Source organism: Tyto alba, unplaced genomic scaffold (genome assembly GCF_018691265.1).
Source record: "Tyto alba isolate M040663 unplaced genomic scaffold, T.alba_DEE_v4.0 Super-Scaffold_2, whole genome shotgun sequence".
NCBI classification, from domain to species: domain Eukaryota; kingdom Metazoa; phylum Chordata; class Aves; order Strigiformes; family Tytonidae; genus Tyto; species Tyto alba.
The window spans coordinates 11,271,661-11,290,442 of record NW_024881282.1 but is presented as its reverse complement, the minus strand read 5'-3'; the positions used below and the strand labels follow the sequence as shown (position 1 = coordinate 11,290,442).

The window sequence follows — 18,782 nt, the reverse complement described above, 5'->3', positions numbered from 1 at the left end:
AATGCAGATGTGAATGCAGTGGATTGAAAAGGTGATCTTGTAAGAAGCAGTGCATGATTTTCTGCTTAATTTCATAGACACTGGGAGTAGAGAACATTAGTCCATTTGTCCCCATTACAAAACAGGATTGCTTCTTGCAGCAAATTTAACTCCCCCAGGAGACAAACTGCCCAAACCTAGCAGAGTCTATATTTGAGAATTCTGCCCCAAGTTATTTTTTTCCAATAAAAAGATGATTGCATTGTATCACCTGAAGAACTAATGCTCAGAGCACTTACTCATATGTGCTTTGTGAACAAGTGAAATAAACGTGTTTAGTCATACTTAATGCATAGACGTAGAGATTTTGTATGCCTAGTTTACTTATAACCTTTCAAAATTAAACCAAATCACTTCTTGGAGAAATGTAACAATTTCAAGCGTATGATGTAGGAGCATCGAGAGTACCTGTGACACTGTACCTGCTGCACCCTGCAGGGAGCCCTTACCTACGGTAGGGAAGAATGAGACGAGCATGCAGCTGTACTTACTTTCTGTCCCAGCATCCCACGTGCTTTTCCTGATGGAATCGCAGTCGGAACGACAGGGAGACACGGCGGGCAAGTTTGGAGCCACACTGCACACCACCACCCCCCGCCTGGCTGTCAGTATTCGAGGGGACTCAGGATGAAACGTTGTCATCTCCTGGTGCTCCACGCCAAGCCCATCCACTATCTTGTCCAAGTTATTCCGTGAGTCACTCTGGAAGCACGGGGTATAGGCCATAGGCCTCACTGGGACCTGGGGAGGCCCAACCTCTTGGTAGATATTTCTACTGTCTCCACTGTTCCTGATGTTCTTGAACTGGATGCCGTTGCTCTTGTTGAGCAGGGCGGCAGTAGCCGGATCCTGTACAAGTGTGATGTTGTTGCGGGAATAGTTCTTCCTGAATACTTTCTTACGAAAGATGATAAAGAGGATGATCAACACAAATATGACAAACAGGACCACAGCTATTCCTATCAGCTCCTCCTTGCCAACGTATGAATGCCCAGCTTGTATATTGGGAACCACCACAGGGCGAAGACCACAGTATTGCCCCACATACCCAGGGGTGCAGTTACACAGAAATGAACCAAATATGTTGACACAAGAGCCACCATTTTCACATTCTTCTCTTTCACACTCGTTGATGTCTTCTTCACACCTTAAAAGAAGAAAAGGGGAGTTTGGATTTTGGAGAACATCTAGCAAACAGCCCAGCTTGTACACGATAACTTATCTTGTCAAAGCAGTACCATTACAATTAACATCTTGCTGGTGCTTGGCAAATGATCTTATAATTATCATATTATTTAATGGTATTTAATGTTTTCTACAGCTATTCCAAGGCTTTTTAAGACAATAACATGGAAATACTGAGAACGAAATAAGAATCTAATACATCTGATAGGAAAAGGCTTCTTGACCCTAATGAAGCTCACTGGATGTAATAGACAGTATTGGTCTTTTAAAATTTTTTTTGGACCATCCCATGGGATTCAATACAAAATATTAGGAAAATTAAAGGAGAAGGCAGTTGAGGAAAAATATAGTAAAAAAATCAGAGAGTACTTATTTAAGAGAAGAGGATATACTGACTGTGTAAAATCATTAAGGGCTGGAGATGAAATGAGCAAATATTAGAGACGCACGGGAAAAAATGAACAGGAACCTTAAAGAGAGAGGAGAATTGGAAAGAAGAAGAAGTGATCAAAAAAAGGCAGAACAAAAAGTACAGGCAGTAGACAAACTAGATGAGAAAAAAGCATGTTGATAGGCAGGTCAGGAGATTTTCTGCTTTCACACCAAGTATATGATCAAGGCAGGGATTTTAAAAAATGAATGCAATAAATTAGGCTTTTATATCAGGGCTAAGGTGATGAAATAACGGGTCCATTTTCAAACAAAAAGATTACCTAGCAGTTTCCACTGTCTTTATGGGATTGCTCAAAAAACATCTAAAACTTAGGTGTGTGTATCTCAGTTACAACTGTCTAGAGATAACAACCTGAAATAATAATTTAGGAGGTCAAGTTCAGAAAAACATTTCTGAATGCAGGCCTTGTGGATTTCTCACCTGTCATTAGCTTATACTTGCTTATACTTATAATATGCCCAATCAATAAAAACGCCATCACTGAATGAAAAGCTCCTGTTGCCCATCTGGAGAGGGTCACTTACGTTACTCCCGTCAGGCCATTTTTGCAGTTGCAGATGAAAGCGTTGCCGATGGGATCACATGAGCCTCCGTTCCGGCAGGGATTTGGGAAACAGGCTGTGATCTCTGACTCACAGTTTCTTCCCGTAAACTGGGAGAGGCAATTGCACTGGTAGCCTAGGAGGTGAGGGACACAAAGAAATAAATTAGAAGCCTACCACTGTATCTTCCTAGAAGCAAGGGGATCCATTGGGCTACTTTACTCCAAAAAATATATTTTACTGTAGGGGGAGAGGGAATGTTTATACTCATTCTGGTATGTCTGTGTGGTCCATACTAATGCTGGTAGAGAGTTTGTTTATCTGGGATGTCTGGACTATCGGGTCTCATGTTTAGAACCAGGGACCAGAGGAATTGCTGCAGCCCAGACCATCCTGATCGTTATGATTCAGATAAGAATAAATGTCATTCATGAACAACTTTGGTCACAAGAAATATTCTAGATCAAGGATGCATCTCCCAGTATTTTTGAAAATACAAACCATATTTGCTGACAAAGGCAGCCCACACTCCTTTAGGGGCTTCACTGAAGAACAAATAAATGAGTTGAGAGATTTTCCACATCTGCCTTTTACAAGGACAACACAGTAGGGATGACAGTAATAAAACACTTGGTAGTGATACTTGCCACTTACATAAAGTGTATCATCTGGGCATGAACTATAAACTCCATAATATCAGCTGAACTGGGCAATGACAGCCCTAATCAGAGCTGATTATGTGCAGTGTGTGCTGTTAAGAGACTGATTAATCACTGGCTGCAATACATCAGACATAACTCCACTCAGGTGGAAGGGGACCCTGTAAGGTATCCAAGTCCTACTTCCACATTTATTGCCAACAGAGGAACAACATCAGAGTAAAAACCAGTTTTTAAAATCATCAGTTCACTCTGCCAAGTATCGAATGACAAATATTCCCCCCTGCTTCCCTTCCCCCCCCCCCCCCCCCTTCTGATTTCATGTGGCACAATGCCGTTAATAAAAACTTTGTTTAAGATCACAAAGAAATCCAGTGAGGCAGTGTATGTCTCTCTATATTGTGAAGAAGATATTGAAATACAAGTGTTTTTTCACTCAAAAAACCCAAGGAACATATAGGTTTTGAAAGCCATGAGATGGCTGAGGCAGTCCCTTAATGGGATGGAAAAACTCCTAGATTAGAGATGTTAAACTAATAAAATTTTCTTAAGTATCTGTAAAAAACTTTGGCTGATTTTTTAAAAAACTACTTAGAGAATCCAAATGCCCCCAAAAGGTGTGTAGGCAAGGTTCAAGCTCCAGTTACGGAGTTCATATATGTACTGAAAATACCATATTAAGCAACTGGAACAAGGAACCTTCCTGCCATTAATACTCCTGGAGTTAGAGCTGAAATGATTGAATGCTACTCAATTCAGTGTCAAAATTATTGCAGATCAAGATGATGTAGCTGAAATATCATCCCTCAGTGGTGAGCTTTTTGAACATATTTTTTAAAACTTTCTATATCTATACATCTGAAAAAAAAAAAAATAACACCCCAAACCCCACATATTTTAAAAGCCACTGTTCTAGGAAACAAGGCAGGAATTTCCAGTACAGTTATGAGGAAAAGAATTTCACAGAAACAATATGGAAAATCCCAGTGGAGGCACGAGGCAAAAGCAATTCTGCATTAAGACTCCCACATCTTTTATGTCCTATCTGGTTCAATTTGCCTTGTTCAGTTACTCTAATTGAATTCTTTCATGAGGACAGGCTTTAGAGAACAAACTTGGAGACTTGCTGGTGTACTCAGTCAAGAGTCCAATCCTATTTAATTGAAGATAAATTAAATAGATACTCAAATATCATGCTGTTTCTTTGTCCTGCTACAAGAAGGGAGACAGAAGCACTGCTGTTTTGAAGGTTGCAGAGTTAAGAAGAGAAATGATTTGACTTTGGGGATTCCTAGAAAACATATTTGGTCAACGTCAGCAAGATGGGATTATTTTTTGGTGTCTTACACACATCTCACCCAGAGAATATGAACAACTTTCTGGACTTGTAGAGACCTCGGTCTGAAGAATTACAAAACTGTGACTGCATCAGTCATTGCATTTTGATGCCATCCCTATGAAGGATTTATTGTTAGTTGGCAAAGTAGCTGACCTAGAAATACTGTAGGTAGAAATCAGAGCATGAATAAATAAGGCTGTTTCAGTGCTTCATTTTATGACTGAACAGTGACATCTATAGTTCAAAAATTTGCAGTAATGTTTTACATATTTTCATGGTCTTAATGGGTTTAAGTGAAATGAAAATGTTCAATTCCAGTATAAAACATTTTATTCATAAACGTATCTGTTGCCTTATATAATAGCAGAATAGGTATGTTCTATTTGCTAACTGATATATTAAACCCACATAACTTTAAAGCGACTTTAAAAACAACTTTCTGTACCTAAGTTACTAGTTGTTAATCATTTGTAAGATAAAGCCTTTGAATCACTTTCTTTTAATGTCTTCTGTTTGTTTCAGCTGATTAAGTTCTGGGTTTTCAGTCTGTAACATATTCTGATACATTTATTCACTGCAGAAAAACTTAAGAAATAGTGATTTGGTAAAAAAAAGTAATCCTTTTAACACTAAATATAAAAGGAACATGGATTTATTCATCATTATTGTTGCTTACTGTTTATATTAAAGATGCATTAACTTCTATTAACATTTCATACTAAGAGGAGATTAAACAGAATGCTCCAGATGGGTCAGAGCTCTATCAGGCAATGTATGAGCAAGACCAAATTGAAAAGTATGCTTCTGAAAGCCTACATTTTTGACTGAATTTGATTTAATGATGGTGGAACACATTCCAATATTAGAAGACTGAAGTATTCAGTACAGATTCTAAGTCTAGGGATCAAAGTTAGAAATAAAAAAGACAATAAAGCAAGACAGTATTAAATGAGAATATGAATCACTGACTTTTCCTCCCGTTGGAAGCACTGCCATACACCTGCCAACTCTGAGACACTGGCAAAAGACACAGAACTTTCCCGTGACACACATGCTCAGAGCTGCAGAGCATTCACCCGGGAGGTCTCCAACACAGCAAAGCATATGTCAAAATTCATGGAGTAGGGTAGTAAAGAGCTGATACGATGGCTCAGTACACAGCATATATTGACTCAGCCAGCAGACTTGCCAGACCTTTTATGCTTCTCCAAATCTCTCAGCAGAGGCTGTAATTTTGCCCGCTACTGCACATTGTAGCCACATGGACATGGACAAAGTGCCATCGTAAAGAAAACCCTTTTGACCAGAAGTGCATCCTAGGTCTAACAAAGAGTTTTTATTACACTTTTAATTTAATATCCAGGTAATGTATCATGTATTTCTTCCCATCTGTTTAGCACAATAATAATAAACTTCCCATGTCTGAGGACAACAGAGCTGAAGAAAAGGCTAAGTGCCCTGTCCTCTCAGCAGGGGACAATAAAACCCTTTCAAGCAATTGAGGGCTTTCTCCTGTTCACAACGAAGGTACTGGAAATATTGGAAATTCATCAACATTTAAGATCATACAGTCCATCCGAGCTCCCTCCAAGAGATAGGAATATTTAATTTTGCACACTGATGCTGGAAAATATTGATTTGCATTCTCCAAGGCAGCAAATTTTGTGATGCCACCACTGTATTTCTTCAGAGAAAACCACTGGTAAAAGATAGAAAGCTCTGATAAACACAAGTACAATGCTGCTGGGGTGGGATCTCAGTGTGTGCCACAATTGCCTGTAGCAAGAGCTGCCCTAGGAGCAACAATATAGCCCTTTTAGGCTGTATCTACATTAGCAAGCCCTGCAGAGCAATGGTGGTGGGTCTGTGGATCAAACCAGTTGGTTCTGAGGACCCAGTTCCCTCAGTGTACACATTTCAGGGCTTTAGGATCACATTAGCTGCACTCCTGGTGCATGTCTTCCAGCTCAGTATCATCCAGAGGGAAGCCTGGTCCTGCCCTCCAAGACCTCATCTCTCCACAGCAGGAACCAAAGCACGCTGAGAGGGGATGATCAGAAGATTCACACCAAAGCTCATCTGTGATCTAAACCATTATGTAGACATAGCCCTTTCCTGCTTATACAGTTTGGCACCTTCTGGTTGTTTCATAAGGCTTGTCTCATGCTCCTCCACTAATCTGAGTCCTCTCTGTATAGCTGCATCTCACTTTCTCACTTTGACTCCAACAGCTTCTCTTCCTGCTTTGTTGGCATGTCCTTGTCCAGAGGAAAAGGGATTTTTCAGCCCAGACCTTACCAAAGAGCAATGTGCTGTAAGTGAGGACACTACACAGGCTTCCTGCCTATACCTATGTTTGCTTGGCACTTAATAAGCAGAGACAGTGGCAAAAGGCAGGCACGGTGCCACCAGCAGATGGGATGCCGTTGTGCAGCGAACATCTCTGTTGGTAACACTCCCAGTCTGAGCATCTGAATGTCTGTCTCTCCTCAGGTTCACTTGGCTTTATTAAAGAGGATGCTCCGAACTGCTGCCAATTCTTTTTTTGAACATGTGTATGCTCCTGTTTCTATCTATCACATGGAAAAAGATCTGGCTTTTATCTATTACGTGCTTTGCCTTTTTCATTTGATCTTCCCATGTAGTTTCTTTCCCCGCTGTGCAGCTAGACCTGACAAATTCAATGTCCTGAAACAGGCTTGCCCTTGGCCCTGCTCACATAGCATTTCATGGCAAGTTAAACAGTGAGAAGAACTGAAGGTGAAGAGAACCTCTCCCAGTATATGTATTTGGGTATGTTTATAGACATACCAGGCCATCTTCAAGAATTGTGTGTTCTTCAGCCATACATATTCCTGCCACTTCAGATTTAACTTATCTGTCTTCAAACAGATGATTGCCTCTTGCCACTCGTTGGTATGAAAATGAACCTCAGTCTTTGTTAAACTGGTGCTTTCTATGAAAGGATTGGCATGTATGTGCTTTGAAAGTGTGAATTTAAATCCAGATGTCTAAAAGCATAGCTATAAAAAAGATTAAAACCCCCAAAATTTCTAAAAAGCTTTTAAAAATTAACTGATGTGCATTTGGTATGCTCACATTACAGCATGCTGGTTTGTTTGTGTGTGTGAAAAAGCAAGATCAAGAACATAAGTAAGACCAGGTCAGTTCATGATCATGGTATATTAATACACTCATTTTTCCCTGGTGTCATTCTTATGAACTAACTAATCCTGAAAACCACCTGTGTGTTAATGTTTCCAACATGCTTCAGAACATGTATTAAAACCACCACTTAAGTGCCAGGTTGCATTTTCCCCTCCCTTTGGATTTTAACTCTGTTCATAAAAAAAAAAGGAAAAATGAAAAAGTGAGGAGAGGGGAAAGCGATGACTTTCTGTCCTCACACTCTGCCCACAGTCCTTGACTCAGTAGATATTTCTGCACAAATGCTTCATGTTCAAATAAAATTGCCTACTCATATAAGCCATTTACTTCAATCAAAGCCAGATGTATATAGGACTGATCAAACTAAAAGGAAGTAACTATACTTATAATTGCAGGCTTTACTAGCATGAGGTTTCTCTCTGTGGTTGAAAACCTTGGCACAGTGTTTGCATTTGATTGCAGTAAAGCTTTCTATTGCTCTGATTGCTCATGTTGCTATTCATGCAGATAAACATACATTTACTATTGGCAGACCTGGTAACACCACTACATTATTAAGGCTGTGTGACATTTCCCATTTTAAGACATCATATTCAGCAGCTTATAGTTTAACCACACTTTAAACACTTGGTTGAATTTTCTTGGGAAATTTCAGTCCAAAGAACCAAGTTGTTTCTGAAAGTCATGCTGTTTGTCAGGTTTCAAAATGCAAACAACTTTCTTTAAAAATAGCTTTACTGACCTGTACCTATGGGTAGGGACGGAAAACTCTGGAAGAATGTGGCCTATATTTCAGGGCTGTGGTTTCCAGTGTCTCCCAAGAAAATTGTCCTGAAGCTGTATATAACTCTGCTAGGAGTCTCCTGAGCTAGTGAGTGCTTGTCTCCCTTTCCCAGCCCTTTTTACATATGCATGGGAACTCCCTGTGGCGTCCCTGGACACTCAGTACCTTCTCTGTAACCTCCAACAATGCTGGGCATACCCTGCTGCTGTGGGACTTGATTTGGACCCCTGTGAACACACGAGTGTGAGCAGAGGTTCCTGTCATTAGCCCAGAAACCAGATTTTGAAAGCAGAGAGGTTTTTCTGTAATCTCTGTGATGTCTCAGAGCATCTGAGCTATCCACGCTTTCTCCTGCAGACTACAATCCCCATTTTGGGCCCCTGTTTGATTTGCAGAGAGGTCAGACAGAAAGTGCCAGCATGGGTGAACTAGCCCTGTGCCAACTCTCCTTTTGGGGCAATGCTTTTTGCATACCTGTGCATTTACCCATACAAACCCTAACGGCAGCAGCGTGGGCACACTCCTAGTGCATACAAAGCATCGCTCTAGCAATTCCCCAAACAGGGCCATAATACTACCCCATTCCCATAACTGCAGGATGAAGTGGAAGGTAATCAGAGGCAGCTTTTTATTAATGGTGAACACGGCAGTAGGCATTTCTATTGAAAGGAAGATCTCACAACAGGAACACTATTATGGAGGTTTGTGTTTTAGATAATCAATTTATGCAAATTATATGTAAATTAGGCACAGCCCCTTTGTTTTCTGGCATGTAGCCAGCAACAATTTTCATGTTATAATGTTGGGTAACCTTTGCTTGACTGTTTTCCTTTAAAGTTAGCTATAAATAGGAGTTTTCTTTTTCTCTCTCTTAATTTTCTTGTAAAAGCACAGTAGCGTTTTTGTAAGAAATAGCATGTTACCAGTATATGAAATCTGCTCAGTAAAATTCAAATAAGACAATTTATTTATTAAAAAAAAATCCTATCATTATGCCAAATACTTTCTGTTTAGGAAAAGGACCATTATTCTTGAGAAACTTTAACAGGAGGATACTATCATTGAAAATATTAGTCAAGTGATCCTGATGCCACCGAATACCCTGGGATTGGCAAAATGACCTTTGCACGGTATATATTTGAATGTTTCCCCCCGCCAAAAAACAAAAAAGCTGCCATTTTTTCTTAAGATATAAAATGAAGAGTTACTACTTTTTTTTTTCTATTTTAAATTAAAGTCAGCTGCTAACATCTGTCAGTGAGTACAATGGCTGATCATTCTTAAATGCATGCTGCAATTTGTGGCTCTGCAACTAGCATTTGCAATGCTGCTGGGATCTCTGCTCTATGGAATTTAATTATGTGGCCTTTTTGCATATGGAGGACACTAACAACGGAATCGCTCTGCCTGACAGAAACAGAAATGCCCATGCCTTCTCCTTGTGGGCTGGGCTGCAGAACCACTGACGTACAGTCAGGGTCCATTGCGCTGGAATTATGGCTTTATAACAATCCTTTATTTACATACACTGCTGAGGCAGTAAAAACAGCAAACAGATTTTTTAACGGCAGGCAGCCAAAACATCCCTGCAGGGCATGTGCCCCCTCACCGAGGCAGGAACGCAGGCAAGTTAAATCAGTTCCATGACTGCTTTCCAGCAGCGAATTATGTAGACATGAAAATGGTGTGTGCCATTCCAGTAATAAAATGGGTCCAATCTTCAGCGCCGCCTGTTTCTCCCCCACCCTACATCTCCCCTCAGTTAGAATTGGCATGCACATGGCACTGGGAAAAAAAGAATTACTGCAAGGCGTTTCATTAGAAAGGTTTCAATTTACTCATCGTGGGATTGCTGAGCAATACTGTAAATGGACTCAAATAAAATCAATAGAAGGAGTTGTTCTTGTGCTTCCTAGGACACTAGGTGATTGGTTAACCTCTTTTATTAAGCAAAGAGTCTGAATCAATGCCGTGTTACGTTCATGTACATATTGCAGCTGTATTTCCTAGGGATTTAAATAATCTTGCTTAGCAGTTCTCTCAGCGGCTTCAGCATTCTTCTGCCTCAGAATGATTTTCTTCTGCCCTTGTTGTGCAACACTCCTTTCCTTTTCTTTCCTTCCCTTGGTAAATGAAGACCCTTAACGACAGACACAAGCAGCGACGTTTGTCTTCATCTGCACATCATGGCCTGGCTTGCCAGTGTTGTGCTTCATTCCACCCATCTCCTTCCACCAACAGCAAAGCAGACAGCATCCCTGACGCACCATTTGCCCTGGCATGGGAGAAGCAGTGGCTGATCAAAGCCAAGGATCCAGAGGAGATGGTAGCTGAGATAGCTCAGCATCAGAAAATTCACATTCCAGGGCTTACCCTATAAGGGCAGGGTTATCTAAATGAGAAACTTCTGTCTGACAGTCAGTTTTGCTCAGATCTTACCAGATTTCAGCCTTGAAAACTAAACTGTTCTCAAGTTTAGGAAGTTCCTAAAGTTTAGAAAAATCTATGTGGGGAAGGGGGTCAGAAGGGAAATACAAGAACAAGGCTTAAACCAATGAAAAACAGAAATAATATCTATGGCTGCAAGAGAACTGCATAGACACATTAAAGCAGAAAGCCCTGGGAGAGTGGTTGAATGCTCCATAGAAAAAGTTTAGTGGGAACTTCCTTAGGGAACCATGAACAAAATCACTGACAATAAGTGGATGGAAAGCTCTGAACTTGCAGAAGACCTCTGTTGAGTATCCTCCTTTTCAGAGAAAGTTTTAGTCTGTCAGAAAAGGTGAGCAATGCTGCCTGCTAATAGAATATGGAGAACTGGAAGGGAAATCTGTACACTGCAGAGAAAGAACAGCCCTAGAGGAAATGTCCTACACGTATGTAATTTGTTTTTTTCCTGCTGAGATGCTGACTGTTCTTATGGTCTGGTAAATTGTGCACTGCATTACTGGGTAGTACATCACTGGCACCAAATCACACAAGCCACCATATAACCACTAGATAGGAAACTCCAGCACGAGAATAGTTTAAATCAATGCCCTGTAAACTCTGGATAACATTATTTAGCCCTTGAAGCAGTGAGGCCTCTGAGGAAGCTGTAAAATACACTTCTGGGTGGGGTTTAGAATGCCACGGACTCACTGTTTTCCATGCAGACATGTAATCGAATTACTTACAAAAGGACCAAGGTGTTTGTGGACAGCTCAGTAATTATTTGTGACAGCTTCAGAAACAGAGAAAGACAACAGAGCCGTTGCATCTATGATGGACATTGGAAATCACCATCTTTGTGTACAGCCTTCGATGCTGTAAACGGATTCTGAAAAATCCAGCTGAGTATTACAGTAATTGTAATTCTGTTGGTTTCTATAGAAATAGGATTATCCTAACAGCCAATAAATCAATTTCCTCCTGTAACAGTAATGCAATGAGAAGGGGCACCATTTCACCATTATTTATAGAGCAAACAGCTTTTACACAATTTGCAATACCTATCAGAGTTTTATAGAGTTCATGAGGTTTTTCAAGCATGTTGCTGCATAAAACCATCTCTGGCAATAAATTATAGAGGAAAATGGGGAGGGGGAACCCATAAAGTAATGCAAAACATTTACCACCAGATGGCACGCTGGTACAGGTGCCGCCGTTCTGGCAGGGATGCCTCTCACAGGCATCGGGGTAGAGGACGCAGCCAAGCTTTAATTCGGTCAGGCCAACCACTTCTGCAAAGCTGCTGCGCTTGTTTTGGAGCGGCAGTTCGTTGTTATTGAGGACAACTGAATCCAGGCAGCCCTGAAAGCCGCTCAAGACCTGCGTGGTTCTCTTGTCGGTCAGGCTGCGGACGTTATCCACTTGGACCTGGGCGCCAAAGTAGACGGAGCTATCTGTGCTGAGACTCTGGAAATAGAGGGGGGCTTTGCGGCGCTCGACGTAGCTGTCATCCAGGGACAAGCTTGTGAAATTGCGATTCAGCTCCAGGAAGACCGAATGCCAGCTTCCATCATTAACGGCCCTGCCAGAAATTCCCAGGATTCCCGGGCCGCTGCCGCAGTCCAGCTGGAACCACAGTTTGCCATCGACAATCTGTGGGGGGAAAACAGAAATCAAAGCACTTCAGGTTCAGGAACTCAGCTGCCTCATAATACGCTCTCATGGGGAATCTGGAAACACAGAGGACTTCTAGACAGTCTTTATACAGTCTTAAATCTGCTCTCCTACATGACGCTAAAATAGCAAAAAGCTGCGCCTTTGTCATCAGCAAAAACTGTAAGGCGAGATATATCAGCCTACTTAGAACTTACCCAAAGTTACTGTAGGCAAACTGAAAATACAGAAGAAAATATAGATGCAGAATACAGGCGAGGACTGGGATAACAGTATGCCTCACTGAGCACAGCATGGGCTGGAGGACTCATGTTCTGCTCGTGGCTCTCCTGCTTAGCAGTTGTGTCTCTCTGAGCAAGCCCTGCCATGTACCTCTGCTTCTGGTGGTTGATGCTCACGAATGGACAGTCCCTTGGGGCAAGGGTCCAACTCTGTTTGAGAGAGGATTGTGGTAAAGTCAGTGGCCACTGCTTTCAGTGGGGGGATGTTAGGTGCCCTGCTCATGCACACATCCTGTGCCTCTGTAACCTTTTGGAGCACCTCAGGAAGGTGTGGATTTGTCTCTAAGTGTCATAAATTCAGTTCCTCTGAGGACAATAATAGAGATCCTGGTTGACCAAAAGGTTATTTTCCAAGGATGCTTTACTGCGTGTTCTGCATATACCTCATAGATGATACAGTATGGCTCTTACTTTTCTTCCTTTCCTGGTATTTATGCTGGGTTCACGACTTTAGAGAGGCTGTTAGGATTTCTCACTCTCCCTCCTACCTCTCACCCATCTGAAGCCCTCATAAAGGGAAAATCTGTGCCACCCTGATGGAACAGGCAAAATGTAGAGTAAGGGAATAGGTATGAAGTGTTGCTTTTCTGATTAGCAGTTTACCCAAAGATTTTAGGTTTCTTTAACAGATGGCAAATAAGTTTAAAATGGCTGACAAGGCTGGAAATAATTTCTTATGACACATTAATTGGATTCAAGCTCTCTGAAAACTCTTGCAATTATTTTATCTTTATGTCATGCTCTAGGAAGTATTTATTTCTGCAAACCTCATCCCAAGACAGTTCTGTCCCATTATTTATTCCCCTGAAAAGTTCAGGCGCTGTGTCCTTTTTCATCCTTCCCTGCAGCACACATTATACTCTCACTGGTTTATCATAACACAACCCTAACTGCTCTCCTCCAGCAGACTAGAGTTGCCGTAGCTGTCAATGCAAGAACCCCCCAGAGCTTTGGTGGCCTGCTAAACTGGCATGGCTAATGCAGATGTGAGGATGATGCATCGTGTCCACCTGTCTTTGGCCATTTCTGGCTGTTTCTGGCATGAATAGTCATTTAAAACTGTGTTAGCTAGAGACACCCCTTGGCATGTGTCTGAACTGGTGCTCAAAGTCTTCTCTGTCAGGCTCTCTCATGTGGCTTGAAGGTAAATGGGATACTGTTAATCTACAGGAGCAGATTGTGCTGTCACGTCATTATTGGCATTTTACTGTCCTTGGAGGTTCACAAAACTACCTGGAGAAAATCTAAGGGCAAAATCTTGAGTTCTGATGCTCTTTGGACTTCCTTCTCCTTTGCAGACCTCAGTTTCTTGACCAGCTGAATTTTAACTGGGCTGTAACTTCAAGACAAGTCACACTGGGCAGTTGGGGTGTAAACCTCACCACTCCACTGCTCTGTGATTGCTTGGATGGGATAGACACCGAGATGTTAAGCACATGACAATCTCCCTATAAGTGATAGTTACCTACTTACTCTGCATGGCATGAGGGGTGTTACAGTGTTACATATGTAAAAGGAGCCAGAAGAGCAAGAATTAGCCCCTGATATTGGCACCTAGTTATTTTGAAGTCCATGACCTGTAGGATATAATGAGACTCAGAAGAAACGAGATCTATGACTGTAATATAACACACTTGAGGGATGGACATTGCTTGGTACTCCTACAGCTCAATCATAAAAAGGCAAATGACTGTATAGAAAAAATAAGTCTGGATCATTTTTCATTAAAAAATCTTTTCTTACAGGACTCAAAACTCAGCTGTAAACTATTTCTGTAGATTGAAATTGGGCCTATTAAAGCATCTGCTCAGGAGGAATCTCGGTAAATAAGATGCCCTGATAAACCGAGCTGGTTTCTCTCCAGAGACAGAGCAATAGTTTCTTTTCTCCCCGTGCAACAAAATAGTTCACAAATCTCGAAGGCGCTGCTCAGAAAGTGTGGTCTAGCTCAACAGGAATACAAATCAAACAGAAAAATACATGCCAACATATTACACTTTGAAAAACAGCCATCACCAGATAAGCAGTTAACTTGCTTCTTATTCAAAAGGCTTTTTCCTATGGAAACTCTTCTACTGATTGTGTATAATACACATATGCCTCCCCTAAGACTACTTATACCCTGAAGGACCTACTGCCTGCATGTCTATTACCCTTACTCACAGAACATGCTTTTCCAATTATCTTTATAAATACAGCACTACATATGAGCACCTGGGATAAATATTACACCATTTGTATACGGGAAATGATGATCTAAAAGATTTGCCATTAAAATATGTTTTATACATCCTTCTCATCCACTTTTATTTCTTTTTACCAGCAGATGATCTGACATACACAGTAAATATATATTGTCTGAAAGGCTATGTTTCCTTCTTTTTATTAAAAAAGCACTAGTAACCTCCACCTTAGGCTAGAGTGAAAGATGGAAAGGATGGTTTGATGCTTACAATACTAGCCTAAGATATGATAGATATGCATGGGAATCCACACTCTGCAACACTCTTCCTATGGGATCTCAAGCAAGTCATTAGTTTCAGGTATCCATCAGTAAAAGAAGGATAATGTAATTTCCCTACCTCACACCACTGTTTTATGGATATATACATTAATGACTGTGACATGCCCAGATAGCCCTACCAATGGGACCATAAAAATACTTTCATTCATCAGATGGTCACAGGCCTTGCCGTAGTGGGGTAGGGAGGATATATTTGTCCCCTGCTGGTCCCGTGCCTCTAGAAGGAAGAGGAAGAGCAGGAACAGCCCTTGAGGTGTGGGGGGTGCAAGGGGCTCCTGTCCTGCCTACTGAGCAGCTAGGCTGGCTGGTCAGGGAGGAGAAGGGTCCTCCACTCAACAGGACAAAATGATGAATCCACTCCCAAATATGGAGAACTCAACCATGGATCTTTGATTCAGCAATTCATCCCTGGTGTTCCTGTGAATCCTCGTATCTGCTGTGATGTCAGAGAAACTGTTCAGTCCTCAAAGGGAGCTCTTTGATTGTAGCCTGGATCTTGGTATCAAGAAAAGCTGAACTTCAAGTTAGATTTCTTACTAAATGAGGTACATTCAAGCAAATAGTATAGAAATCCAGTGAATGGCCAATGTTGTTGTCCAGGCTCAGCAGTTATGCAGACAATAACCTCAGTGGGATGACCGGTCTGGTTGAGGGCTGGTAGGATCAGACTCTCTGTTCAGGACTGAATGCATGGCATTGCTTTTTTCTCCATCTATGTGATGTAACACAGTAGAGCTTCAGTTACTCCATCTCACAGCAGAGAGATGCAAACTCTGCAACCCCTCACTAAAGCAGCCTCTGATGCCAGCAGAGATCCTCTGCAGCAAGACGAAAGCAGAGAGACACTGCTTCATCTTATCTGGGCAGACAAATCCCACCAAGCTTCCACCTCTCAGAGCTTTCTGGGCTTAGTTACAGTACCTCTCATTAGAACTACTAGAACAATGAGGTTAATGCATGTATGCTCTTACAGACACAAAATTTCTCACCTGTAGAGAAGTACAAAGAACAGAGAAGGCTCCAAAAGTTGATGCAATTGGTTACATTTCAACAGTTTCACTCAGTGAGCAAAATGGAGCCAAACACATATTGTAAATTATATTAGAATATTAGCCTGGCTAAGATGTTTGGCTAACATCCATATTTGTGTATCAACATAGGTAATAAAATGATCAAATGGTTCTTCTGAGACCACCTTAGGCTCACACAGTCCATCTGCAGTCACACACCACCATACAGCATGCTGCCTAGTAATCTATCTGGGGAAATATTTTGTTAGCCGAATTACATTTCAGGTTCGTTTGTGTAAAACGGTATATTTAATTAAAATATTACTCGTTTCAACTCCAGCCATAACTGGGATCATATCCAAACTTCAGACTTATCCAGCATAAGCCATGTAGCAGTAAATTATAATATATACTTAACTAAACCATGTAAAGTTTCACATTAACTGCCTGGACAGAAGAACATATGCTTCCCTTTTACCATTTAGCAGCTATATTTCTGGCATGATGAGAAAGTCTTTATTTACCTATTTTTAATCCCTTAAATTTCACAAAACAAGCTGAATCTCCGTCATACTCCTTGAAAAAAATTAAACAAATTATGGAATTCTCTTCTACAATGGCCTTGTAGTGCTTTAAATAGTTAAATCTTACTTTTCCCAGAAAGATGCTACATATGAAAAAGGAAACGGCGATACTGGTTTTGGCATACATAATCTTTTCAAAGGGAAAAAAAACCCCAAACGATTGACCTGCATCTCATTTTGCTCCAATTGTCTTAAAAGCAAGAGCACACAACAAAAAAAATGGCCAGCCTCTCAAAATCGATGGATGAGTTGCTTTATTTGAAAGAGCTGAATAAATAACACCCTTATTATATTGTATCAACACAATGCTGCTGGTAGGCTTTCAGCAAAGTAGTAGGCAAGCAGTTTGCTCTATGAAATTGATTATTCATCCAAGAAGGACACTGTGTTATGATTATGAAATATTTCCATCCCTAGAGTTATCACAAATGTATGAGCTCTCAAAATTAAGCTGGTCATTTAAACACTGAAATACATATTGCAGCATTAATTTTTAAATAGCCTGCAATGGGAAAGACTTGCTTCAAAAAAATCAATGCCACTATATGCCCCAACAGTGGTAGTGGTTTCTGCTTGTTCTCTCTTGGGCTCATACGATGTGGTGGGTCTAAATTTCTTCCACCTCTGCCTTTGTTTGGATCTCAGTGTTGGTGCTGGGCCCTCTGGTGCTAATCCGGCAGATACTTAAGTATATGCTTAAAATTAAGGTATGTGAGTAGTTCCAATTGCCTTCAAATACAGGAAGTTAAGCAAGTGATTAAGTGCTTTGCTGGAGTGATGCCAGAGTGCTCAAAAGAGCACAGGATCCCATTCTTTATCCTCTATTTGGAAAGCTTCTCCTCATGTTTAATTTAATTGAAAGAAATGCTCCAATGATAACAACTTCACATTTATAGACCTCTAATTAATCTACTTAATGGCCTCATTTCTGAGCACCTCCCTATCTCACAACATATGTACCTGGTTTAAAAAAAAAAAAAAAAAAAGCCTTACCTCTGGTTTACAAATGAAAAAACATATGCTTAGAAAGTCTAAGTGTAACTTGCTTCAAAACATCTGAGTTAGGGATCCCCAAAGTACAGTTCATGAGCTTGCTGCCATCCCTGAAGAGACCTGCTATGGCTACATCCCTTTAGCATAATGCCATTTGTGTGTCACAGAGAGCTTTTGTGAGACCTTAGTTTGATGTTCCTCTGCTAAATGACCTTCACAAACAAAACTGTAGCATTTCCTCATCTTTTAAGTGATGCTATTTCTACAAAAAACATGATAAATATAATGATTTACTTTTCTTTAAATTCTATGCTTACAAAAGCCAAGGGCCAGACCTGGAAAATGCTGTACCCACAACAGCAATTCCTGCCCTACCTAAAAGACAAGAATGAGGCTCTGGGAGGGGAAATTCCCTGTGTCCTTCCCTGCTTAATTCATGGGAGAAAGTGGAGCCTTTGCAGGGCCCACGACCCTGGACCTCATTCATTGGACACACGAGGTGGCAGCTGCATCTGTAGCTCTCTACCAAGTGCCGCATGCGATGGGTTCAGAGCTGGAAAACCTTTCTCAGAGCTAGGAAGCAAAACAGAGCATGACCTGGAGGCTAGCCTCTCAGATCAGAGCAGAGTAGCCATAGCCCTTGTTGCTGCTCCTTCAGGTAGAATTTTTAGCTCCCAGGATCTTTCAAAGCAAAACAGCTAGATGATTGCGTGCAGTGGTGAATGAAAACATGTAATTTCTGCCCCACAACTAAAAACTCAACTCAGATGACTGCAATGAGGGTCTCTCTTACTTTTTTTTTTGTAGTCACATGAATTTTTCTCTTCTGGTGGCAAAGTTCCCAGCTTCAACTGGAGATTTCTACTCAGTTGCCTATGACCTGACTTGCTGTACTCCTTAATCACGATAGTTTTATACACTAAACTCTAACAAAATAAATTCCTCTATCATCACTCTAACTCCATTTCAGTCTACTTCTGTATCATTGCTGACTGTTTTCAAGTGTTACCTTCCACCAGGGCCATTTGTTTTTTTCCAAGCATTTTTCAAAACTACAGAATTGCAAACATTCCCTACTGATACATGCTAAGAGCAACCATGATGAAGACTTCAAAG

The 18,782-nt window shown here is 41.0% G+C and overlaps 1 protein-coding gene across 8 annotated transcripts in view; it reads right to left on the bottom strand.

Moving 5' to 3' along the window:
* Window positions 1-18,782, bottom strand: part of FAT3 (FAT atypical cadherin 3) — a 418,659-nt gene that overhangs the window by 15,347 nt on the left and 384,530 nt on the right. For all 8 annotated transcript variants that reach the window (XM_042792184.1, XM_042792182.1, XM_042792186.1 and 5 more), the window contains 3 exons: window positions 11,785-12,253; window positions 2,203-2,356; window positions 531-1,186 (listed from right to left, as the gene is read on the bottom strand). In XM_042792184.1, coding sequence (XP_042648118.1) covers window positions 531-1,186; window positions 2,203-2,356; window positions 11,785-12,253 — 1,279 coding nt within the window. The remainder of the gene's footprint in view (window positions 1-530; window positions 1,187-2,202; window positions 2,357-11,784; window positions 12,254-18,782) is intronic.